This window comes from Hyperolius riggenbachi, chromosome 3, assembly GCF_040937935.1.
Source record: "Hyperolius riggenbachi isolate aHypRig1 chromosome 3, aHypRig1.pri, whole genome shotgun sequence".
NCBI classification, from domain to species: Eukaryota; Metazoa; Chordata; class Amphibia; order Anura; family Hyperoliidae; genus Hyperolius; species Hyperolius riggenbachi.
Window position 1 is genome coordinate 367896789 of NC_090648.1, and position 27215 is coordinate 367924003.

The 27215-nt window shown below is 43.0% G+C and overlaps 1 protein-coding gene across 6 annotated transcripts in view; it reads left to right on the forward strand.

Moving 5' to 3' along the window:
• SH3PXD2B (SH3 and PX domains 2B) overlaps positions 1–27215 on the forward strand; it is a 293221-nt gene that overhangs the window by 158113 nt on the left and 107893 nt on the right. For all 6 annotated transcript variants that reach the window (XM_068277154.1, XM_068277153.1, XM_068277149.1 and 3 more), the window contains one exon: positions 23140–23216. In XM_068277154.1, the coding sequence (XP_068133255.1) occupies positions 23140–23216 (77 nt within the window). The remainder of the gene's footprint in view (positions 1–23139; positions 23217–27215) is intronic.

Below are 27215 nucleotides of genomic sequence, written 5' to 3' on the forward strand. Positions count from 1 at the left end.
TACCTGTTGCTCACAGAGGCCTGTGCATACCATACAATGGAGGAGCAAAGTATCGACTCAATATTTACAAAGTAAAAGCAGGTCATAAGATCTTGCAACATCCCACATTTTTCCAACTGCCGTAGAAAGAACATCCGTTGTTGTGCTTTCTTCTAGTTATTGGTGGTATTTTTCCTCCGCCTTAGGTCATTGGAGATGGTGATGCCTAGGAAGCGGGCATGTGGGACTCTAATGACCTCTATCCCTTCAATGAGGACTGGGGGTAGTTCAGGGGGGGCTTATCCTGAGGTCAATGATCAGTTCTTTGTTTTTAGCCGTGTTTAAGTTTGTTTGCCTTGAACCAGCTGCAGATGTTCTTGATCTCCTGACTATAGGCATGTTCATCATTCTCCTTGTGTCGTCTGCAAACTTTATGACTTTGACAGTGCTGTTTGTTGGGGTGCAGTAGTTCGTATACAGTCAAAACATAATTGTGTACAGGACACACCCTTGGGAAGCACCTGTGTTGGTGACTTGCACAAGCGAAGAGAAGTTGCCAAGCTTGACGACTTGGGTCCTGTTTGTTAGAAAGTCCTTCAGTTAGCCACAGAGTCTGGAGTGTTCTTTGAGGTGAGTTACTGTGTTGCAGAGGATGTCAGGGCTAATGGTGTTGAATGCTGAGTTGGAATCTAGAAGTAGAATTCTGGCATAGGTGTGTTTGGCTTGTTTAGGTGACTCAGAATATGCTATAGGCGGATATTGATGGCTTCCACTATGGACCTGTTTGCTCTGTAGGTGAACTGGTATGATCAGGTCTTTGGAGTAGTGCTTTAGGTGAGACAGAATAAAATAACTTTTAAGCATTTTACAAAAAAAGTGCTATCAAAATTGTAGTGGTTTCTTGCTTGTTGGGGGTTTAAAAAGCATTTTATGACAAGATGTGAAAATATCAACTTAGAAAAAACTGAGGAGAAAAAGTGAATTGCATAGGGGCCCAGGTGTTGCTTCTGCTCTCTTCAACGAGAGACATAAATATGTGTCACCTGTGATACATTTAGGAATGTAAATCAGGATGAGGAAAGATTTTACAATGAGAAAACACTGACTAATTTATAACATAATTGTAAGAAATAAAACAAACAAAAAAACAATTGTATTCATTAAAGGGTACCCTGAAGGGAGAAGCATATGGAGGCTGCCATAGTTATTTGCTTGGTATCAGTTGCCTGGCATCCTGCTGAGCTTTCTGGTCCACAGTGTCAGAGTCACGCACCTGAAATAAGCATGCAACTAATCAAGTCATCTGGAAAGGCTGCTTGTCAAAATATTTAAAAAGATACAAAAGTGTTGATACTTACTGTGTATCTAAATATACTAACATTATAACTTTTTGAAATAAGTTGGCAGTATTGATCTAAAAAATCTACCCATGCTGTGGGTAAGTCATGCGTGATACATTTTATTCAATCATGCTTAAATATACATACAAAAAAAGTAAAGCATTGTACTTATTATTATTTTTTCACTTCGTAGTAAATCAGGCCTTAAGAATCTAATTGGTCTGTGTTTCTATCTGTGTATTTGTATTGTGGCATTTTCAGGACAATCCACCATTTTCAGGATAGTATTTTAAAGCCAAAATGTATAATGATCCCACACCAATATAACACTTCTTTTCTCCCCATTCTGCCTTTGTGTCTCAGAGTCATTACTGTATGTACAATGGCTACATTATTAATGAACATGCTTCACAGTCTTGAACTTGCCTAGCGAGAGCTTTGCAGATTCTTTGGGGGAGATTTATCAACGCATTACCGACAGTTTTTTCTTCTTAATCTGTTCTAACCAGCAAGGAGAACAGTTCTGCATGATAATAAGAACCTTCTTAATTAAATCATAGGTAATAGTGGCAATTTAGCATGAATTTCTAGAGCTGCACTACAGTTAAGAGAAGTGCAAATCCATCCCTAAAATGGCGCAGATTAAGAAGTGCTTGAAAGCAGTTCTACAGATGTAGAACTGCAGGCTAAACATGATTGCAGAGTGCAGGCTAGACATGATTTGTGATGTGCTCCTCCCACCTGATGAATTCCTCAGTCAGAGCCTGCTGCCATCAATACAGCAGGTGTGTTGGTTACCTCGGCAACAGCAATTCCCCTCACACACTGCACTGTCTTGAGAGACCTTCCTAGCTCCTACTATTAAACAGCAGTTTTAGAAGGAATCTGCACAATCTAATGATTTCTTAAGATGTTTGAGACTGTTCTGCATGGATTTCTAAAAACCTACTAATATTTTGTCTCAGACACTCTTGATAAATCTGGCCCTTATCCAATTAACTTTTTCTCCTGAGTTTTTTCTTCCAGGAGATAATTTTTCATCTTTTCTAAAGAAAAAATAAAAAAATAACTTTTCAGTACTTCGCAATTAAGAAAGTACCAAACAAAAAATAGGCAAAAAAAATAACATTAACTGTATATTGAGTACTTCTTGTATGGTGGGAGCGTTAAAGGTATTTTACAGCTATGGTTTGAAAACATCTCCTTGGGAAAAAGTTAATAGGGTATGGACCATTGTCTTGATTGGGCAACACGGTGACGTAGTGGTTAGCACTCTGCCTTGTAGCCCTGGGTCCCCAGTTCGAATCCCAGCCAGGGCACTATCTGCAAGGAGTTTGTAAGTTCTTCCTGTGTCTGTGTGTAGGTTTCCTCCAGGCACCCCGGTTTCCTCCCACATCCCAAACACATACAGATACGAATTAGATTCCCCCTTAAATTGGCCCTAGACTATGATACATACACTACACGATACATATATAGACATATGGCTATAGTAGGGATTAGATTGTGAGCCCCACTAAAGAACAGTAAAGGAACTCTGTACAGTGCTGCTGATGATGTCAGCACTATATAAATACGAAATAATAAAATAATAATTTCTGTACAGTATATATGAGTATGAACATATAAAAATGTATAACCTTGTCAGCAGTTTGATATGCTGGGAAATATGAGTCAGCAATAATAATGACCTGGAAATTCATAAGCAAAGGGATTTTTGGTATTTGTGCCAGATATGAATGTTTACTTTGCTATTGCATAGAATTCAAACTGTGCTGGTTTACCTGAGGTGATATGTGACTGAGTGTACCTGAGGTGATATGTGACATGATGAGATCAACATGTGTATGTACAGTACAAAACATATTAATAACGAGGCTGTTTTACTTGTTTTAGTGTGCTGCCTGAAAGAGTTAATTTCTAGGCATGGAAGTGACAGCTTCTGTCTTGTCGGTACCTTGTCAATCATCCAAGACATAGGCACCTGCTCAGCAGTGTTGGTTAATTTAGTCTCAATTCAGTTTAGATGTCCCAATGCTCATATTAATATGAGAGTCAAATTCAAATTCCATTGTAGTGCCAGAAGATGTTTAATGTTTTCCATCAGTTTTCTATCACCAACACTATTGCCTAGGTCTTGATGGATGTTCATTCAGGGTGCCTGTCTGCATTCATATACTCCACTTTACGTTGTCTGCATGCCACCTTGTACTCTGCAATCACCTAAGTGGTTCCCTTTGGTGCTTACCTCTGTCTTCCTTGTACCCACTGAGCTGTCCTGCTACTGGTAAAGTTTTTTTCCCTGATTTTACTATATATTAATGCTAATACTTTATATTTTATAGCCTCTTTATTAACATTTTTTGTTAGTAGTTTAAACTTTAGCGTTAATCAGTGAATAGATCTTTGTGGTTTCTTTAAAGGGAAGGTTCAAGCAAAATAAAAAAATGAGTTTCACTTACCTTGGGCTTCTACCAGCCCCATGCAGCCATCCTGTGCCCTCGTAGTCACTCACTGCTGCTTCAGTCCCCCGCTGGGAGCTTGCCGACCTCGGAGGTCGGCGGGACGCATTGCGTACATTTTTACGCATTCCCGCTAATGCAGGAACATTAACACATGCATTTTTACGCGTTACTGGATCAATGCGTAAAAATGTATGCATTAAACCAGTAACGCGTAAAAATGCATGTGTTGATGTTCCTGCACTAGCGGGAATGCGCAAAAATGTACGCAATGCGTCCCGCCGACCTCCGAGGTCGGCAAGCTCCCAGCGGGGGACTGAAGCAGCAGTGAGTGACTACGAGGGCACAGGATGGCTGCATGGGGCTGGTAGAAGCCCCAGGTAAGTAAAACTCATTTTATTTATTTTGCTTGAACCTTCCCTTTAACAAGCAAAACAAGAAGCCACAATGGCATCGGCTTGGCTGTATATTTTAAAACTAAAAGTAACTGTATCCTCATGCGTGCTGGCAGTGATGAGCTTGGATTGCCAATAGGGTAGTGCGTCAGTTGTTTGGTTTGTATCCCAAAGCAGACACCATCTTCATATGGATTTAAAATTGCTGAGCTTTGGCAGTGATGAAATGCCTTGTGGGTTGCATTCTTTCAATCAACGTGGAAAAAACATTAATATTCTAAAAAGAGAGTTTTGAGTTCGAAGTGCCACAAACTGAGGAATCCAGGTGGAAGGATTTATGTACCAACTTAACAGCCTTTGTGTTTCGTATAGAAGTTCTCAACATTGTGCAATTAGTCAAAGAGCCATTTTGACAGGAAACCCAGCAATATACAAAGCATGAATTAGAACAGTATTTATATACAGTTTATTTATGAAGATCAGCCAAGAAAATAGCGGAGCAGATAGTGTGCGATTGTACGCGTTGTGTTCCAATCGCACAGCCATCTGCGCTAATTGATGTGAACGAGGTCTAAGTGTGCAAGTATCCATATACTTACATGGCACTTGCATCAGGGATTATTTATGATTATGATTTATAAAGTGCCAACATTCTCCATGGCACTGTGGAAAGTAAGAAACAAACATGGATTACAAAATAATACAGACAATGGTATACACTAGTGTACAAAATACAGAGTTGGTACAAAATACAGAGTTGGTACAAAATACAGAGTTGGTACAAAATACAGAGTTGGTACAAAATACAGAGTTGGTACAAAATACAGAGTTGGTACGAAATACAGAGTTGGTACAAAGTACAGAGTTGGTACAAAGTACAGAGTTGGTACAAAGTACAGAGTTGGTACAAAGTACAGAGTTGGTACAAAGTACAGAGTTGGTACAAAGTACAGAGTTGGTACAAAGTACAGAGTTGGTACAAAGTACAGAGTTGGTACAAAGTACAGAGTTGGTACAAAGTACAGCATTAGTAATAACAGTGACATAATTAATAGAAATAAATGTGGGACAAAATCGAAAACACAAAAGGGTGAGAGAGACCTGCCCTTACAAGCGTACAATCTAAAGGAATGGGGGGGTGGAAAAGAGGTAGAGTAGTATACAATATTCATACCTAGAGGCAATGTATTTTAAGTTATCTGGTAGGAAGTACAACTTGCCCAGAAGTCAACAGAGGAGCTGGCCTAAGGTGGAGCGTATGCTTGATGGAAGAAGTGAGTTTTAAGGGCACTTTTAAAGATATCAAAGGTTGGGGAGTGACTGGTGTGGCAAAGGATTCCAGAGGAGGGGGGGAAGCACATGCAAAATCTTGAATACCTGAATGTGAGGAGGTGATTCTAGAGGAGGATAATAGAAGGTCATGTGCAGATCTGAGATTGCAGCTGAGTTGGTATCTGGAAACTAGTAAGGCGATGTACAGGGGAGAGAGGTTGTGGAGAGCTTTGTAAGTTAAAGTTGAGGGCTTGTTTCCACTGTTGCGACGCGATTTCGCCGGCATTCCGACGCTTGTAAAAACGCATGCGGATGCGTTTCCGCATGCGTTTTTACCCGCGATTTAACCATGACACTGCCAGGGAAAAATAAAATTGAAAAAGGTGCGAAATCGCACGCGAAATCGCGGGTAAAAACACATGTAACAAACGCATGCGTTTTTACTATTAAATACATTAGCGGCGATTCGCATGCATTCCACTCGCAGGCGAATTCGTTGGCTCTTTTGTGCGTTTTTTGACCGCTGAAAAAAACGCACCTCAACAACGCTACAGTGGAAACAGGCCCATCCACTTGCATTACATGTGCGAATCTGCATGCGTTGGACGCATGCAGATTCGCGATAGTGGAAACGAGCCCTAAGAGTTTGAACTGGGTCCTCTTGGTAACTGGTAGCCAATGAAGAGCTTGACAGAGAGGAGCAGCAGAGGAAGAGCTGGAAAAAAGATGAATGAGACCAGCAGCTGGGGAGGTGGCAGGTAAGCGTAACGCAGAGCAACACAGGGTGTAAGTGTAAAAAGGGCCTTCTAGATACTCACTGGGCCCACATAACAAACTCTCCTATAATTGCTGTAATGGAAAAATAGCCATTTTACATCATCACACTGTTTATGTACAGCCTGGGTCTTTACAGGTCAATAGAAGGTCCTGAAAATCGAGAAGAGTTGCATCAATCAATATATACAAAATCTAAAATTTGGAGGGCCCTTTCAAATATACCATGATACGTTGCCGTGTGGTATGCTCCCGGTCGCAAGGGCAAATTAAAGTCTTTGGAGACTTACATACTTAAGCAATACGTTGCGATGCCCAAAAGCGACCATGATGCATTGAATAAACCTGCCATTCGATATCCATAAGAATGAAGGTCTTAATGTTTTGCTTATTGCAATGTTTTGATTTAATGATTTCCGTGTCTCTTCCTGGCTTCTGATATTGCGGTAATAAGTGGTTGGCATTATGGAAGATACATAATTCCATTTTACAAGTGCATATTTAACTTGGCATCTTCCTTGTACTTTATTCTCCCATTCTAAAGGAGCTGATGCAAAATGAAACCAAACATGGCTCGTCCTTTTATTTTTTTTTCCATCTGTCCTTGCGAGATCGCCACTAATAACATCTCTATTGTATGAGTCTATTTTTTTTTACACTTTTTATTTTTGCTTTAATTTTAGTGCCCCCTTTTTTTTTTTTGGGACTATCTTTACACAGTCTCTGATGCAGGATGTCAGAGGTACCAGACATTGGAAGGACAATGTGCAACTTGTCTGTTGACAGGGTAACTGCATGATGTGGAACACTGTTCCTTTTGTGTATAAGGACAAATGGCACTTCATTTCCTAAGGACCAAACCATTGATGGCATAAGTGACAGCCTGGTCACCATGTAGAATGCAAAATACCCAGCACTGAACCCTTGAGAGGAATGTTCTTTCCATCTGGACATGGCCATAAATCCAGGCTCCATAGACTATAGTCTGTCTTTGTCCTGTAGGGCTTATGGGAACTATCAGAACAAATGAAACTAGACATTTGGCTACTTTTAACTGAAACTGGAATAAATTATCACTTAATAGAAGTCATGCTCTTGGTAAATCGCTAAATATACTGTTGCAATACAGTACATATGAAGTAAGTTGCCTGCCAATACTTACCTACCGAGTAATTTTGTCCAGCCAGTCCTGTGATTAATGTGGCTTTAAAGGAGAACTGAAGTGAGAAGAATATGGAGGCGGCCATATTTATTTCCTTTAAAACAATACCGGTTGCCTGGCAGCCTTGCTGATCTATTTGGCGGCAGTAGTGTCCGAATCATACCAAAAATGAGCATGCAGCTAATCTTGTCAGATCTGACAATAATGTCAGAAACAGCTGATCTGCTGCATGCTTGTTCAGGGTCTATGGCTAAAAGTACTAGTGGCAGAGGATCAGCAGGATAGCCAGGCAACTGGTATTGCTTAAAGGGACATCCAATATGGCATCCTCCATATCCCTCTCACTTCAGTTGTCCTTTATTAAATTGCCTGGAACCTCACATCACATATCTCTTGGGAACTATAGCAAATGCAGCAGCAATTGCTTGGTCTGTTTTCAAGCTGCATACATTTGTATAAAATAAGCGTAACAATTTGCATTAGAATGACCATCCCTAGTCAGAACATACTGCAAACTGTCAGCACCCTGCATATCCGTCTATGAGTTAAACTGCCAGTCAGTAAGACGGCGCCTTAATTGGCAGCCCTGGCTACAGGACTCTGGCCTTTTCTTGTTTTTCTTCCCTTTTCTCTACCAATTCACCTTGTTTTCCCCCTAAAGGTGTGCAGTGTGGCCCAGCGTAGCCTGGGACACTGGTGAGGCTCGTGGGGAGTCCGGGACCTGGAGTTTTTTCCACCTTGCCACTGCCTGGGTCCGTTGTCTGTGCAGGTACAGGCCGAGTGGAGTCCATTGGGACACCTTTCGCCTTGCTGGATGCTGACTCCATCCATCCATCTGCTGCTGCTGCTCCACCGCAGCAGGGACACCTCTGGTTCAGCCCCTCCATGGTGCCAGCCACTAAACCAGAAGTAAGGGCCGCCGCAGCTGGATGCTTCTGTGACAGCCAGATTATCTTGACCAGCCCTGCTGAATGCTGCCTAGGAGTCGGGACCCACCACAGCAATTAACACTACTGCACCTTTTGATCTGGAACACCTTGGTCAGAACTGACAGATATCCGCAATCGGGTTCCTCAGCAGCGTCAGCCATCACCACGGGTTTCTTGTATGATGAACTGGGTCATCACTGCTGAACCTTCGCCTCCCTCTGTCCCCCTCCCCCTATGTCTCCTTAGGGATGACAGATGATTGCCAAGTGCGACTTGTGGCCCGTAGTATGGCAGCATCGGCTCTTGACTTTCAGACATTATTTCCCCCATCCTTCCAGAACTTGTATGAGCCAAAATCAGTTCTGGGTACAACACCCGTTTGTACTTGGCGAAATAAATCATTCCGATTCTGCTAGATTGACCATCCATAGTCAGAACATGCTACAAACCATCAGCACGTTGTATATCCTTCTATGAGGAGTTCTGTTAGGCTAGTTTCACACTGGGGTGTTGCATTACTTGCATTATAAAATGTATATAACGAAACTTAGGAGGATATTTGCAGTAGCACACAAAAAAGCATCTCATCAATATCTACCTTCATTGATCAGCATTGTAGGCTTCAACATGTGTGATTCTTGCAACGTACTGTGTTTTAAAGCGGGAGTGTCACCATAAAAATCAATTTTCAACAGCAACTGGTCTTCGTGTATTAAGTGATAAAGATGCTAATCCTGCATTCAAAACTTTTTTTGCTGTTATGATTTGGAGTTATCATATACCTAAGGAGCACTGGCCCTTTAGTTGTCAGTGCCAAACAGTTACATGCTGGGGGTTCTTTTTATCTATAATATACTGTATTCCTCCTCTTCCCTTTATTTCCCAGCCAGCTGCTTATCTGAAACAAGATTCTCTGCTCACTTGTGTTTACAAGCAAGGCTGAGTGACTCAGCGATTGGAGGAGAAAAGAAAAAAACAAGGCAATCCGTTGCATTGCATCTCAAATTATGAGGTGTAAACTGTAGAATTAAACCGCACCACATTACAGTGTTCAAAACCGTACAGACAGTAGTGTCTGTTACAGTGCAGCGCATTATGTCAGTCGGAGCAATTTTGGGTACCTGGAGTTGGAATTGGTGGTTTCATAAACTAAGGAGTCAGAGTTGGAGGCGGATGATTTTTGTACCTACTCCCGAGCCCTCGAAAGTACCTATTGTTTAAGGCAGGGACACACTTGTCTTTAAGTTTTCTGCGGGCATTTTTCTGCATGCGTTTTCTGCGCACCAATTGTGTTTGTATACAGAAAAATGTGCGCGTTTTTTCACAGTTCATAATGTAATTGATAGAGAAAACTGACAAAATGTCCAGAATTATCCTGCAGAATGTCAGATTTTTTTTCTGCGTGTGAAAAACGAATTAAGTGGGAACTAAGCCATTGATTAACATAGGTTCTCAGTTTTTCTGTGCAGAAAACATGTACGAAAGCAGTCAGGTGTGTTCCCTGCCTGAGGGCTCGTTTACATATAGCGCGCTTTCATGCTGGTTTATGGAAACGAGATCGCAGGGACAGCAGACAGTGCATAGACTGCATGGTCTGCCGTTTCCAAACATGTACGGCGATTCACCGCTGAATCTCTGCGCGTGGTTTGCAGCATTTCGGGGAGCTTCACCACAATCCCATTCAGTATAATGAATGGGATTGCAAGCCCCGCTGGGAGTGACGCGCAGAGCCACGGGGATCTGCGCTGCATGAAAACAAGCCCTAATGGCTTGTTCACACCTAGGGCGTTTTGCTTTCTCTTTATGCGCCGGCGATTTTTAAAAACACCCTGAAATCACTAGTGCAATGAATCCTTATGGGATAGTTCATATCGGCGCATTTCGTCCACTTTCCGCTCAGCAAAGCGCTGCATGTACCATTTTCGGGGCGATTTTGCTACAATGGAAGGTATAGGTAAAATGCAAAACGCTCACAAATCGCTTTATCTGGCGATTGCGTTTGCACTTTTATGAATAAATACATTGTATTTATTCATTTCAGGGTGAAAGAGTTCACTTCCTGACTTAGGTCAGGAAGTACAAAAGCGCTTTCAAAACACCTTGTACAAAATAATAGTGTGCAATGGAGCACCTGGAGAGGGAACAAAATGCAGGAAAACCGGTGTCAGCGATTTCGATTTTAGATTTGAACAAAGCCTGAGAGCCCGTTTCCACTAGCCACCGCGTGCGGTTACAACATGCGCGGCAGCACTTCTGGGTCTGCGGGAACGCTGGCGAATCCCAGAAGCCGTGCCAAGCACGGCTATGGGATTCGCAGCCTCTCGTGCGAAAACTGTGGGCAGTGTCAGCCGAATCACTAGGGTAAGCGATTCGGCCGGTGGCGCCATAGTTTCCTACAGCAGAGTTTCCCCCCACGATTTGCCTGCGGGGAAACTCTGCGGATTCGGAGCGAAAACCGCTCCAGTGGAAACGGGCCCTCAGGCTATGACTGAGGGCTGCTGTTAGAACTGCAGAGGGCAAATGCCAGACAAGCTCTATTTTTATTACCTGGAATGATTGCTCAACATCATCTCAGGTTAAGCATGATTACCATGATTACCAGTGTTCCCAATGTCCTTGATGATCCATTTTGTTGAATCCCTAATGATTTTCTAAACGTACACATACAAAAAATGGAGCTGTTTGGTAAGCTTGACTGTCAGGTGGAGATGCATCTTTCTAAAGCTGGGGATACACGGTACGTTTCTGTACCGTGTATCGACCAGCTGATCCGGCCGGCTGATAATATTTAGTTGGCCCGATCATGCCGCTCGACCCGCGCCCGCTCGATTCTCACCGGCGGACAATGGCAGGGAATCGAGCGGTGATAAGGAAGCGCCGGCGGGGACGAGTGACAATCGATCCGCGCGGACGAGCGGGGATGCGCCGGCATCGAGCCGCTGGCTCAATCTGGTGCATAAAATGAGCCGTGTATGCACGGCATAAAAGGCTAGACAAGTAAACTGGGTAGACAGCTATTCCTGAGCAATGGGACTTTGTAATCATTTCAGAAGCTAGACACCCAATTGTTACAAAAGCACATGGAAAAAAAACACCAAAGTTACGTGACAGCTAGGGCTTTTGGTGGAAGCATGACTCTGAGATGACCACATCATTTATTCAGTTAACTCCATAGTATTAATGTATTAACTTTTGTATTTGACATATTCTTTGCTGTGAAACTCTAATATTCTGAGCACAGGCATGCTATTAGAGATGACAAATGAGATGCAAATTATTAATTTTATGCACATATATGCAGGTTGAGGCAGGTATATGCTGTAATTTTTGCAAACATATTTTTCAATATGTCTTCTGGGCAGCACTGTTTTTTTCCTATGCAGGAAACGCACACAAAAACAGACAAGTGTGAACACTGCCTCAGGCAATGGCCGTTGTTTATCAGAGAATGAAGATGGCAGCCTCTGCATTCCTCTCACTTCAGGTTCTCTTTAAGATAAATTCCTCTGCAGTCGTAGATCAATCACGAGTTGTTTGCTTGCCTATTGTCAATAATGAAGAATTATTATACTAGCGTAATTGCCTGTTAGTGATTATACGTCTTTACTAATAGGAACTATATAATCATAAGTGATTATGCTGCTTTACTAATAGATAATACGTATCTACATAATTAGTCATCTCAGTGGTAACTTGTTCAGCAAGGTTTACTAGTGTGAGTAATGGCTAATATTTAACGGCAGTGTACATTTCAACCCAAACCTCTAATCACCAGAAGAGAATCCTTTTGTTTCCCTGCAAGCTGTTTACTATGGATTGTTTTCATTAGGGTTTGGCAGGGGTTTTGCTACAAAGAGTTCTAATTTGGAATCTTAAGCTAATAACTCTTTGCTGTTTGAGGGGTGGTTTTAGGAGGACTTGCACTGACCCCCTGTATCTGGGGATTAGTTCTGAGCCATGAAGAGGAGGCTCTGTATACCTTATATTGTCTTATGGGAGTTGGTGTGTCTCGGGCAACCACCTGACAAAGGAAAAAATGGCAGGAACAGGAGACCAGCATTCATAGTTGTTTAAATTCCACTTTAGAGGCAAATAAAGAACTTTATATTTTGCTTGTGAGATAAAAAGAACAGTGAGCGCATAATCTGAAATATGTGCCAAAAAGAACACAGGCAAAGTCTAGAGAAAAGACGCCTTAGAGGAGATCTAATTAACATGTATAAATACATCAGAGGGCAATATAATAGCTTGGCGGATGAGCTTTTTGTCCCTAGGCCTTCTCAAAGGACTAGAGGACATGATCTGCGCATGGAGGAAAAACGTTTTAGCCATTTATTTAGGAAAGGGTTCTTTACAGTAAGAGTGATTAAGATGTGGAATGCATTGCCACAGGAAGTCGTTATGGCAAACTCTATACCTGCATTTATAGGGGGCTTAGATGCTTTCCTTGCGTTGAAAGACATCCATGGCTACAATTACTAGGTTATGCCTAATGATGTTGATCCAGGGATTTTATCTGATTGCCATCTGGAGTCAGGAAGGAATTTTTCCCTTTTGGGGCTAATTGGACCATGCCTTGTGGGTTTTTTTTCGCCTTCCTCTGGATCAACAGGGGTATGTGGGGGACGGGCTGGAGTTGTACTTTGTACTGGTTGAACTCGATGGACGTATGTCTTTTTTTCAACCAAAATAACTATGTAACTATGTAAAAGTTTTATACCAGTAGATCTTCACATTAACAACCAGTTTTGAGATGCGTCAGATAATATTTTACATTATTGCAGGAAAAATGGTACAAATGTCACCACTTTTATAAAGGGCTCTGGTGACAACAAAAATATGATAATAGCATTAATGGACTGAAGTTCCAGCATAGCAGAGACCTGATATGATTTCCAGTAATGTGGATTAAAATACCACTGTCTAGAAGTCTTTTAAAAACACTGCAAGGAAAAATGGGCACAAAATAACAGTAATAGAATATCGGTAATTCCCTTTGGGTCCTACAGGAGAAAAGCACTTTACTAACGATTTGTTGTTGTTGTACCGATATTCTATTATCCACTATAGTAGAATATCTGTAATTTTACTGATGATTTTTCTGATATTCTGCTATCACTCATTGTTCTCTAACTCTCACTTGAACTTTCTGCTATCTATGCCTAACCCTAACCACCCCCCAATTACTCCTAACCCTATCCACCCCCTCTTCTTCTCCTAGCCCTCCTTTATCTGTGCCTAACCCTAAACATACCCCACTTACTCCTTACACTAACCAACCCCTATCAATGCCTTACACCAACCCGCTCCTATCTATACCTAACCCTAACCTCCCCTCACCTACTCCTGACACTATTCCTCCCCTATTTATACCCAACACGCATAGGCACCCATGTAAATCACTGCTTATAGCAGCTATAACAGTGAATTTGGCACTCTGTTTTATCTGGCGTCTCTGGTGTCCAAATTTACTGCTATAGCTGCTATTAACAGTGCCAAAATGCACCGTACTTGCCGCACTTCACACTCAGTTTTGTGACCCGTAGCAAGTGGCTTTTGCTCTGCGACAGTCTACTGTGAGCTACGAACACCAGCCTTTTTTTTATTACTATTCACAATATGTACAGAAAATAAGAACAAGTAAAACCTTGTTACTGGATGGACTACCAAATGATCTTAAAGAGAACCCGAGGTGGGTTTGAAGAATATTATCTGCATACAGAGGCTGGATCTGCCTATACAGCCCAGCCTCTGTTGCTATCCCAAACCCCCCTAAGGTCCCCCTGCACTCTGCAATCTCTCATAAATCACAGCCACGCTGCTGACAAACAGCTTGTCAGAGCTGGCTGCGTTTATCTCTATAGTGTCAGTCTGCTGCTCTCCCCGCCTCCTGCAGAACTCCAGTCCCCGCCTGCATCCCTTCCCTCCCTGCTGATTGGAGGGAAGGGATGGGGGCAGGGACCGGAGCTATGCAGGAGGCGGGGGAGCAGCTGAGACTGACACTACAGATGTAAACACAGCCTCACAGCACGGCTGTGATTTATGAGGGATTGCAGAGTGCAGGGGGACCTTAGTGGTGTTTGGGATAGCAACAAAGGCTGGGCTGTATAGGCAGATCCAGCCTCTGTATGCAGATAACATTTTTTAAACAAACCTCGGGTTCTGTTTAAAGCTGAGAATCCCTCTTTATACAGTATAAGCCTAATGCGTGTCTTGAACAAAACACCTCAAATATCATAGTCTTGACTGCATTAATTACAAGTACCTTTTTGGCCACCTACTAATCACAGCCTGTGTGCTCTTCAGGCTACACTATGCTGGGTAGATTGGGCTTTTATTTCCCAGCTCAACAAACCTTTTAGGCGAAGCAGCCAAATCTAGGTGTGGATTTCTTTGCTTACCTGAGCACCTGTCTCGGGGACAAAATCCTAGAGTGGATCAAAATGGCAGTGCAGATGAAACACATCTGGGACAGACCTACCACACATCTATCACTTTCCCAGACTCTCTTTCTTCAGCTGCCACACTATACAGTCTGGAATCTTGGACAATTAGGACATGTCTGGTCTTGCTCTAATCTAGGTCAGCACTTCAACAGATGGTAGTTCCACCAAACCTAGAAGTCTGCATCCTAATCCCTAGGGGCAATAGTTACAGAAAGTGAGTACGTAGCTTTAGAGTAGGGGTGTCAAACTCAAATACAAAGTGGTCCGAGATTGTACACTGGGACCTAGTCACAGGCCAAACTCGATGTCTACTGGCCACCTTCCACCCCATACAGCTCCCTGGTGTCTAGTGGCTCTCCTCCCTCCCCTATACAGTTCCTTGGTGTCTAGTGGTCCTCCCTCCCCTATACAGTTCCCTTTGTGTCTAGAGGCCCCCCGCACTCCCCTATGCAGTACCCTGGTGTCATAAAATTCCCAGGTGTCTAATGGCCCCCTTCAACCCCATACAGCTCCCTGGTGTCTAGTGGCTCTCCTCCCTCCCCTATACAGTTCCTTGGTGTCTAGTGGTCCTCCCTCCCCTATACAGTTCCCTTTGTGTCTAGAGGCCCCCCACACTCCCCTATGCAGTACCCTGGTGTCTAGTGCTTTTCCCCTACCTCTCCTATGTGGCTCCTCTAGTGTTCTTGGGTTTCACTTCCAATATATCTTCTCTGGTGCTCTAGAGTGGGCCAAACATAATGCAAAGTGGGGAAACCACTTGAGGACCAAATTTAATGGATCTGAGGGCCAGATTTGGCCCTCGGGCTGGAGTTTGGCATGTATGCTTTAGAGGGAGTGTTTAAAACTTCTGCAGCTAATAATTTTTGAAGGCCAAAAGATTTTTAAAAGTGATATGTTGCCAGTGTTATGTCTAGTCTATTCCCAATTCAATGACACTTAATAGTTTTTGAATTTACTACTCTGAGTGAAATGTGTAGTTGTCACATCACTGTTTGATAAATATGCCCCAAGTTATTTTTTTTCCTGTACATGGTATACTAGGCCAATGTATACAGGTAGTTCCCGGTTAACGAACAAGATAGGAACTGTAGGTTCGTTCTTAACCTGAATCTGTTCTTTAAGTCTAAACATTGTGCTATCTCTGTCCCCTGTACCTCCTCTGTGCCCCCCTGTGCCTCCAGTGTCCCCCTCTGTGTTACCTCTTCCCTCTGTACCTGCTTATACAAGTTTAAAAAGCCATTTTTTCTTTGAATTTTTTAAATCGATTTTCTCAAAAACTATAAGTCCAATTTGAAAAAAAATTGGGGGGGGGGCGCTTGTTCCCATGGAAACACTGAGTCCATACCGTTTGTATCGGCGGGTCGTTCATAAGTCAGGCGTTCGTAAGTCGGGGACTACCTGTATTGAGAAAGTGGTGTTGTCACACCTGCATATGTATGAATCAATCCATGTAATGTCTATATATTTATTTTAGCTAGTATCTCCATTGATCTTCTTAGTTCTAGAATGGAGCTATCCTCTCTTTGCAATTTGACACAAATAATACTTTTAAATGCAGATGCACCATGCAAAGTGTTTTGTATGCTTAATAAACCTCTTCTTTTAGAGGCAAAAAAAAGTATTTCTACTAAATGGTTAGAACGAACAGTGAAAAACAAATGTGCATTTCCCAAAAATCTTTTGTAAATATGAACTATTAGCACATTGCGATGTCGACCTCTGGGTGTTCCTGTAGCGTCTGGATTGATGACTTTGTTTGGCTTAGTAATGGGAGAGGAGGTGAAATTAGGACACAGCCTTTCCCAGTTTCCTGATTGGTGGAAACGTATGGAAAACATTGGCTTGCTATAGAAGAGCTCCCACTGCCTTGAATGAATCATACTCGCTAACGCAAACATTTCCTTCATCAGAGTCATGATAAAATACAGAACTTATATTTGAATTCCCACAATGCAGAAATTCATTACATTACCATTTAATACGTCAACAAGGCCTAGAAGCTTCCTCCGGTAGGATTTGGATATTTATGTATTACATATGTTTAGTACGTATGTGTCCAAGCCTGACTGATGGCTACAGATGTGAAGAGGATGAGTGCCAAAATGCTGTTTAGGGGAATATTGGAGCAGTTTAGAGTCAAAGTCTGGCCTTTACACATTCAGGTGACATCATTGGGTGTCATTTGAAATAAAGCCATAAATTAGCAATCCTGTCACAAACCTGGGCAATAGAAATCATTCATGATAAAGTACATAATCAGAGGTTATGTTAATTGAATGATTAGTAGTTGCCAAGATACAGGCTACGCAATTGATATAAAACTTAAACTATTCCTGAAAATGTTCAGCCTGACCAGACCCATCCATCTCACCAGTTTCCCTGTATACACCCGCATACTGCAAAAGTGAAGCGACACTCTAATGTTCACCAGACTCTACTAGTTAAACTAGTTAAAAAAAGAATTGGTGCTGCATGAGTACTATCCTTTAGGTTCCTAACCTCCATTGTTCAGTGGTTCACCAAGAGGGGAATGCATATCTCAGTCCTCGTTCCAGATATGTCAGATCACCACCCAATGTGACAAAACTCCTCTGCAATCTAATGTGCAGTTTATAATTTAGCATTAAACTTGGGCTTCAGGGTGGTTCCTCTGCAGCACTATTGGCACATGACATAATGGGCATCCAATAAGCAAACTGAACTCTCAAGTATAAAAAGCACTGGGTGTAAAGGTGAAGGTTGGTGTCTACTTACTGACAGGGATGCTTGGATAGTACTTTTTAAAATCCGAATTGATCCGGATAGCCAGATATCTGGATCCGGTTCGGATATTCGAATCTGACCTTTTAGATATCCTCGCGATCGCGGATATCCGAACGCATATCGGTTCAATGCGTAAAAATTTACGCATTAAACCAATAACGCGTAAAAATGTATGTGTTGATGTTCCTGCACTAGCGGGAATGCGTAAAAATGTACGCAATGCGTCCCGCCGACCTCCAAGGTCGGCAAGCTGCCAGCGGGGGACTGGAGCAGCAGTGAGTGACTACGAGGGCACAGGATGGCTGCATGGGGCTGGTAGAAGCCCCAGGTAAGTAAAACTCATTTTTTTATTTTGCTTGAACCTTCCCTTTAAAAACATCTTCTATCCTCCTTCCCTCCTTCTCTCTCTCTCTCTCTCTCTCTCTCTCTCTCTCTCTCTCTGATTTTGTCTTCCAGGGATTTGTAGGCTGTCAAAAGCAAGCTCACATACATTGGCCAGGAATCGAACCCAGGTCAACTGCTTCGAAGGCAGCTCTCCTCACCGCTATACCACCATTGGCCAGGAATCAAATCCAGGTCAACTAACATTACAGGCTGAAGCCAGCCATTTCACTCATCTCTTCAACTACAAGAAAGGCCCAGGAGTAGTCTTAGCTATCGTAATATCTGTTACGGCAGGGCCCTTATTACACTTTCTCTTACAGGGCTATGGAAACCGTTTTGCCCATGCGATAAAGCGAGGTGCAAAAATGAAATCATGCCTAGCAGAGAATGGTTTCAATTCATCAACCTCTGGGTTATGGGCCCAGCACACTTCTGCTGCGGCACTCTGCAGTCTGCTTACATTTGTATACAATCTTCAAGTTTAAGAAGGGTACATTAGTTCCCGTCACAAAACACAAAAGGCAAGGCCGTCCCTGGGTGGGCTTGAACCACCAACCTTTCGGTTAACAGCCAAATGCACTAACCAATTGTCACACAGAGACTGTGTATGTAGTTGCTGCTAAATGGCTATCTGGGGTTCTCTTCGGACAACTGTCGAGGAGGAGGAGGAGGCCTTTTTGCCATCGAACTTGTAATCCGGATTCGGATATCTGGGCGAAATCCGCGGATATCTGGGTCGGCCGTGAAACTATCCGCACATGGCTATCCGGATTTCTGCCCAATTATCCATATAAAAAAGTGGGATGGTGGCAATTATTTCAAGAAGAGGGGACTGTCATTTAAGAGAAGCTCCCCCAAACCAACCAGGAAAGTGGTTAATCTGTAGTTCAGCTGGGAGATATGAAACTTACCTTTAGGCACAGATCTAAAAATACCATGCAATAAGGTAGTAATTGGAGTGCACCAGGCTGTGTGTAGGGCTGTTGCTGCTTGTTTTGCATCATCCCACTGTTTAGACTAAAAGCTGCAGGCACAGACTAAACTCTGAGAAGATTGCTTGCTGTACAGTGTATGTTTTAATTATTTTTATTTGTAGTTTCTTTTATTCAGTTTGAGTCCATTGCCTAAAAGGAGAGTAAATGTTTTTCTAGTTCTGTGTAGGCACTACACTGTTTGTTTTATCTGTGTATGAAACGTTTCGAGTCCCTTCCTGTGCTGCAGATTTTCACAGCTGCAAGCTTCTCAGAGCTTCATCAGTGCCTGGCCCATTTGCATTCTCCATAAACCTGGTGATACTGGCTCCAACACCAGCCCAAACCAGGATTCAGGTCACATGACCATTTTTTTTTTTTTTTTTTGTAGAAATAGTTTAGTTGCAGAGCCTTTAAGGAATGCAGAATCTTTAAAGCAGAATTGTGAAGCACCAGGAGTGAATATAATGTGTCGTCTATCTCCATTGCTGGAGGCATCGTCAGTAAAAGCAGATGTTCTTGTCAGGACTGGAAGATGGAAGGACTGTGAGAGAACCATTGCTTTCTCTCATGCCTTTCCTCCCTGTACAGCCAGGCTGCCACATCTCTCTTGCTGACCAGACTCATTACATGCGTACTGCATCGCCCAGACTATTGTTTACCAGCTCGCTGTCATCCTGGAGGTCTGACCATAGGAAAGACAAAATGAATGAAACAAAGCTATGCACAGTAATGGAATATATCAAAACCTGGGTCTGGGCAAGAATTCCTTTGGAATATAATATAAATAAACACAGGGCAGGAAGGAATAGCTTATAGGATCTGACTCAGGTCTGCTGCTTTAAATAAATAAATTCATCAGTTTTACTCACACAGATGGTAGAAGAAAAAATGCAGACTAATGTATGGGTTTTATTTTACAACTGATGGTAACTTTAAAAGGCTTTCTTTGTGTTAAGTATTGGGTAACCTACGTCTTTAAACCGTTCTTCTTTCAAAAACAATACACATATTTGATGTGAAAATTAACTTTGTTTTGCAAAAACTAAAGCTGAACCAGTGTGTGTCAACAAAATGACCTTTCTCAGTGTGCTGAACATTTAGGCTGCACAAACACTGAGTGTGCAAACTCACAGTCATTCTTTTTTTATATACATCACATTGTGATCACATTTTTTGTTTGCAGTGTTGGAAATGCTTTTTTGGAAATGCGTTTTGCATGCGCACATGGGAAGCAGATGCATGCCGTCAGTTTTGTTTTTACTTGAATTAAACATAAAAACATGAATGAATATAAAATGATTGCAAAATCTTTGTCACTCTGCGCTTGATGCTACCAGCAGTCTAGCCCTAGTGTCAGCCCAATCTTCAAGGGGAAACTGCATTTCAGTAAAGCAGATGCAGACAGTATTACTGGAGCAGTGTGCAGGATGGAGCTGTTTCGCAAGGCACTTCAAATGAAAGCACACCTTTGACTTTTGGCTAAAATCAAAGTTTAACAATAAGATGTGATTCTCCCTCCCATTCTTTCCTTTTCTTTGCCTCTTAAGGGTAGTGAATGAGGCAGGGAAAAGGCGGTATTGGGAGGGTGATAGGAGGGAACATTGCAGCAAGCCTGCCTCCTTCTGTCTGAAAATTTAACTTTAGCTAAAAGTCAAATGTTTCAAGGAGTGATTACAGGGACCAGGGGAATGAGATAAGGAACAGACAATACTTAGTTGTATGTAGGTCCAGCATGAACAGATCTCTGTGCTTACCTTAGTAGTTTTTCCTTGGATCGGGTGTTATTTAACTACTTTAGGACCACAGTGATTGAAATCTACGCCCTGTTTTCGTGGGCTCCTGGCTGGCAGGGCGTAGATTTGAATCACCGCCGCAGCGCGCATCCGCCATTTCAGTCGCTCACCGCCCATCGCGCTGCTCAAACCCGACATCTCTTGCCGCAGCTCACTAGCTCTGCCTGCCTCTATGACGACAGAGCCATGTGAGCCAGTCAGGAGCCGATTTCATTGGCTCCTGGCCTTGTCTATCAATATAAGCTGCTCCCATTGCCTTACATTGTTAGACACGGTTAGGAGCCAGTGAAAGCGGCTCCTGACCAGCTCTCATGACTCTGTCGTCATAGAGAGTCTATGTCAGTAGGATCCCAGCGTACGGCGGTTGCGGCGGGTATGGGCGGCGATTCAACGGGATTCCGTTGGTATTGTACCAGCAGTCTCTGGTCCTTAAGGGAGCAGAGACCGCTGGTACTTAAGTGGTTAAAAGGGCACTGTTGCAAAATAAATTCAGATTTTTCACCTGTAATCACATATATATGTACATATATATATGTAAAATATACATGCCAAAGATTTACAAACCATTTTAGTGAGGGTAAAGTGACGTGCTGCAATTTAAAATATGATCTGGGAAACAGATGGGATAATCCTGCTGGTGACAAATGGAGGACGAATACATTCCCTTTTAGAAAAAAGTAGAAAGCTGTCATTGAGATGCCCTTTGACAATCTCTGCCCATGAGGCTATGGAAGGCACAGTGGTATAGTCCACCTGCCTCCACAGTACTTAGGGGAACAGGATCACGCAAGACCCCCACCATCCCGGCAGTCGCTTCTTCAACTGCATGCGCTCAGACCACCGTTACAGAGCTATTTTCACCAAAACCTCCAGATACAGGAACTCCTTTTTCCCCCAAGCAGTGCATCTTCTGAACTCGAGCCTTGCACTCAGCAGGTTTGTCACCCAGGACTAGATAGCCTGTATGCACTTATTCTGTGGCTGTTGTGTATTCACACCTAGGACTAATTAACTATTTAGCTGGTTCAGCTGCTACGTACCTACCCTGTCTGTTCTCCATTGCATGTGCACTTGCACTACTATGTTTCAATGCCTATGTCGATGTATGTGTATTGCCCCTGATGAGTACGTGATGCGAAATGTGTTGGGTGGAGCCTAAAGGCGTGAACTATAGCTGGTCAATGGATGTTACACGCTTATATTTTATGGGATAATGTGAGTGCACTACTAATTTTTTATATTAAAGCTACGATTTTACGCTATGGTGACTCCCTGTAGAGGCTGGATAGTGTAATGATTAAGGGCTCTGCCTCTGACATGGGAGACCAGGGTTCGAATCTCGGCTCTGCCTGTTCAGTAAGCCAGCACCTATTCAGCAGGAGACCTTAGGCAAGTCTCCCTAACACTGCTACTGCCTATAGAGCGCGTCCTACTGGCTGCAGCTCTGGCGCTTTGAGTCCGCCAGGAGAAAAGCGCTATATAAGTGTCTGTCTTTGTCCTTAGTTATTAGGTCTGGTGCTTGATTAGATATAAGTATTGTGGAGATGGTATAACCTGTGTGGATGACTGAGAAGATATATTAAGCCGGGATCCTATCAAACGTTATAGCTGACCTATAATTTGGCAGCATTGTGACAAGGTGAGAGGCTATGTGTCCTGGTGCTTGATGCAGCAATAATCACGGTGGAGGAAGCTGTAAAATAAAGGAGTGTAATCACTGGTGATAAAGCGCATGTGCTGTCTCTGAATTGGCAGTCCGTATAGACGGTAAGGAGCTTTGGATTCTGAGAGTGTGGCGGGTTCACACTGGAGTTGAATCACATATGGTGGTGTCCAATATTATTTACAGAGTCACGCTATGTTGTATTTTTGTTTGTTTTTTTATGTATAACGAAGCATAAAGACACCGGAAGTTGGAGGATGGTGGACACTTATTGAGAGCGCAGTATCCGTGGAATTGAAAATTGAATGCATTACTATGTTAAATGCTGTTCTTGCACTATGCTCAATGCCGATATGTACCACAAACAATTCCGAGTGTGGCAACCACCGCACTTGGCGAAATAAATATGAATCTGATTCTGACCATGTTTGATGAGGTCCTTGCTGGCTGCTTATACTCCAGCATGACCCCCACAGACCTTGCTACATGACTTGAGTTGCCAATATAACCAGCATCAAAACCTTATGGGGAGAAATCCAGATTTGTGTGGTTACGACAACCCTACACATACGTAGCAACATAACTTCTGTTGCCTGCCATTTCAGCCTGGAATTACCATTTTATGCTGTATGCAGTGGGTGATCAAAGCACTGATCAATGCCATAAAAATCATTCTGATGACTGCTAAAGATCTGTTATCTGACCACGTCTTATTCATAAATGGGTCCTTTGTATCCATTCTGATTTTGACTGAAAAAGTTTATATTTGATCATAATAAATATAATTTCTTTGTTTTCTTTAGGGAAGATCCTTTTCCGGAGGAGTCACATACGTGATGTAGCAGTTAGGCGCCTGATCCCCATTGATGAATACTGCAAGGTGAGTTTCATCTTTAAGCAATTCTGGTGAACTGCCATTTGAAGGTTTTAGCCTTTATCATATTTGTTTTAACAAAAAGGAGAAAGTTCAAGCTGTCCACTGTTCCCATTTTACTCCTCCCCTTTCCTTCCTCAGGCTGGATTCACAGTGGTCAGTTGCAGAATGCACGCGTTATAATGAGTGTGAACTGCAATGGAGACTGGACACAGACTTTAATAAAAAGCCTGCATGCAGTGAGTTAAAATAGTGCGATCCATTCCAACACAGTATTATGAACAGCTCCATAGAATTGTATGGGCACTGAGTTGACATGCAGAATTATTCTGCTACACAACTGAGCACTCTGAACTAGTGTTTTTGTGATTTCACAGTAGGCGAGACAGTGTGAAAGCTAAGAAAGCCATTTAAAAAAGTGTTGGATGGAGCATAGTTCTTTCTGCTTCACCGGGAGTACAGTTATATACCCTCCTGTATCTGAGATGTACCAGGAAACCTGAGATGGCACGTAGTGCAGTATTTATACTTACCCGAGGCTTCCTCCATCCCCATGTGGTCTGTGGGCTCCTTTGCCGACCCATGCGCTCTGTTCTCCCATGGTCACCACCGCTTATTTGGCCTGTCATGCACTTCTGTGCATGCTCAGCCGTACACCCCTCGTCACGCTCCCAGCTGCAGGAGCACCATAGGCCACACATGTGCAGAAGAACACGACGTGCCAAATTAAAGGATAAATATATTGATTTTTAAGTGAGAGAAAATTATTTGACTTGAAAATAACTTTTGTGTGACTTCTACGTTTATTGGCTTCCTATAGTATATCTCCATGGCTGTGGCTTCTATATAGATTTGTAGTTTCTTCCAGTGCTAGCATATCAGACTGTGTTTTTAAATGTAGGGTTTTTTTTTCTTTTTCTTTTTAAATCTCTTAAAGAGAAACTCTGACCAAGAATTGAACTTTATCCCAATCAGTAGCTGATACCCCCTTTTACATGAGAATTCTATTCCTTTTCACAAACAGACCATAAGGGGATGCTGTATGGCTTATATTGTGGTGAAACTTCTCCCACAAAGAAATTCTGAGTACGTACTCTTGGCAGTTTCCTGTCTGTGAACCTTGTTGCATTGTGGGAAATAGCTGTTTACAGCTGTTTGCAACTGCTAAAAAAACATGCAGCAGCTACATCATCTGCCAACACTAAAAACGGAACCATGTAATAAATGTCAGAATGTAAATCAGGGATTTAAATGATTTTACAATGGGCAAACACTGACAATCATTTATACATAATTATTGTAAAAATGAAGCACTTTTTTTAACCTCCCTGGCGGTAAGCCCGTGCTGAGCACGGGCTATGCCGCTGGAAGGCACCGCTCAGGCCCCGCTGGAACGATTTGCATAGTTTTTTTTTTGCTACACGCAGCTAGCACTTTGCTAGCTGCGTGTGCAATGCGATTGCGGCCGCTACCCGCCGATCCGCCGCTATTCGTTGCGCGCGGCCGCCCCCCCCCCCCCCCCCCGACCCCATGCGCTGCCTGGCCAATCAGTGCCAGGCAGCGCTGTGGAGTGGATCGGAGTCCCCTATGACGTCACGACGTCGGTGACGTCATCCCACCCGGTCGCCATGGCGACGGGGGAAGCCCTCCAGGAGATCCCGTTCTTTGAACGGGATCTCCTGATCTCCGATCGCCAGAGGCGATCGGAGGGGCTGGGGGGATGCTGCTGAGCAGCGGCTATCATGTAGCGAGACCTTGTCTCGCTACATGAAAAAGAAAAAAAAACTCATTTGCTGCCCCCTGGCGGATTTTTAGCAAACCGCCAGGAGGGTTAATACATTATTTTCATTGGAGTTCCTCTTTAAGTAATTCAACAAAGATACTTTCCAAACAGTATATTTATTCCCAGACTGAACAGACCACTGAAAGGCATTGTGATAAAATGAGCACTAATAATATACACATATTAAGGAAACGTGACGAAATCTGATAATTTCATTTTTCATTTTTCCCATATTATGATTGTCAATTACGCTATATGCATGCAAAATTTCACATAAAAATGTGCATACAATAACATGAAAATCTGCATATGGCATAAAACATGAAATTTCATATCTTTGTGGAAATGGGGCCTTAAAGGGAACCCTAGGTGGAGGCCGACATGTTTATTTCCTTTTAAATGCACATTGCCTGGCTGCCCTGCTGATCATCTGCCTTTAATACTTTCAATTATAGACCCTGAACAAGCATGCAGATCAGATGTCTGTGAAAAATCTGACATGATTTGCTGCATGCTTGTTTCAGGTGTGTGATTTAGACCCTGCTGATCAGAAAAATCAGGAGTACTGCCAGGCAAGTAGTATTGTTTAAAAGGAAATAAATATGGCAACCTCCATCAGTTTCACACCTCAGGTTCCTCATCTGTTCTATATGTTCCATCCCATTCCTGACACTTATGTCTTCTAATATTTCCCATATCTTATGCAACTTTTGTTCTTAAAGCTGTGTACACACGCTAGGTGAAGCTCTGCTGAGGTAACTGATATTGACCTTCTCTGCTGAGAATTCAATGTGTGTACATCATCCCCTGACCCTGCTCATCCTGCGATCATTTTGGTGGATAGCTGTGGCTCGGCACCGGCCAAGACCATTGTTCTCCCCACTCACCCCGCCCACGTTGTGATGTCACTCCTGTGACTCTGTCGGCCCTCTGCCCTCCCGCACATGTGTGCAAGGCATTAGTCCCATCACTTTCATCCAAATTCCTCCCTGTCCGTATCATGTTTCCATCTCATTCATCTGGCATGTGTAAATGTTATCCCTTTCATTTAATGTACACCATTGTTTAAAGGGGCACTATGGTGAAAAATTATAAAATGTAAAATATGTGCAGACATAAACAAATAAGAAGTACGTTTTTTTTCAGAGTAAAATGAGCCATAAATTAATTTTCTCCTGTGTTTTGGATTAGTCCATCTCTTCATGGGAGGGGGGATTCTCAGGGATTTATTTATTTTCAAAAGCACTTGGTGAATGGCAGTTGCTCTGTCCAACTGCCAAAAAACTGTAGCGAGCAGGGAAGCTGGCCAGCATCATTGTTTAAATCCTTTCTAGGAAAAATCTTTATAAAGAATAAAAGCCTTGCTGAGAATCCCCTATGAAGAGATGGACTAGTCCAAAATCTGTCGCTTCTGTCAGATTTCTACTACCTACTGTAAGTGACAGCAACATAGGAGAAATGTAATTTATGGCTCATTTTACTCTGGAAAAAATGTACTACTCATTTGTCTATTTTTGCACATATTTTAAATTTTACTATTTTTCGTCATAGTGCCCTTTTAACATGTTAACCTTCTGCTGCCCGCGTCACGCCAATGGGCGTGGCCGCGGCGGCAGCCCCAGGACCGCCTAACGCCGATTGGCGTAAAGTCCTGGGGCTGTAATTTGCATGAGATCGCGCACACCTCATGCTCGGAGGGCGGAGCTCCGCCCCGCCTTCAGTCTCCGAGCGGCTGTTTCCGCTCGGGAGACTGTTAGACGGCGTGATCGCCGTCTATTTACTAGGTGCAGCGCTGCGATGAGCAGCAGCGCTGCACTGGGGACAGCCGTGTGCCACAGCTGTCCCCATGGGGGACAAGAGAGTGATCGGCTCTCATAGGCAGAAGCCTATGACAGCCGATCGCCATAATTGGCTGGCTGTGGTGAGCGAGGGAGGGAGGGAGGGAGAGAAAAAATTTAAAGAAACAGGGTTTAAAAAAAAAAAAAAAAAAAAAAAAGCAAACAATAATATTTATTCTAAAAAAAATAAACATGGGGGGAGCGATCAGACCCCACCAACAGAGTGGGGGGAGCGATCAGACCCCACCAACAGAGAGCTCTGTTGGTGGGGAGAAAAGGGGGGGGGGGAATCACTTGTGTGCTGAGTTTTGCGGCCCTGCAGCTTGGCCTTAAAGCTGCAGTGGCCAATTTTGCTAAAAATGGCCTGGTCACTAGGGGGGTTTA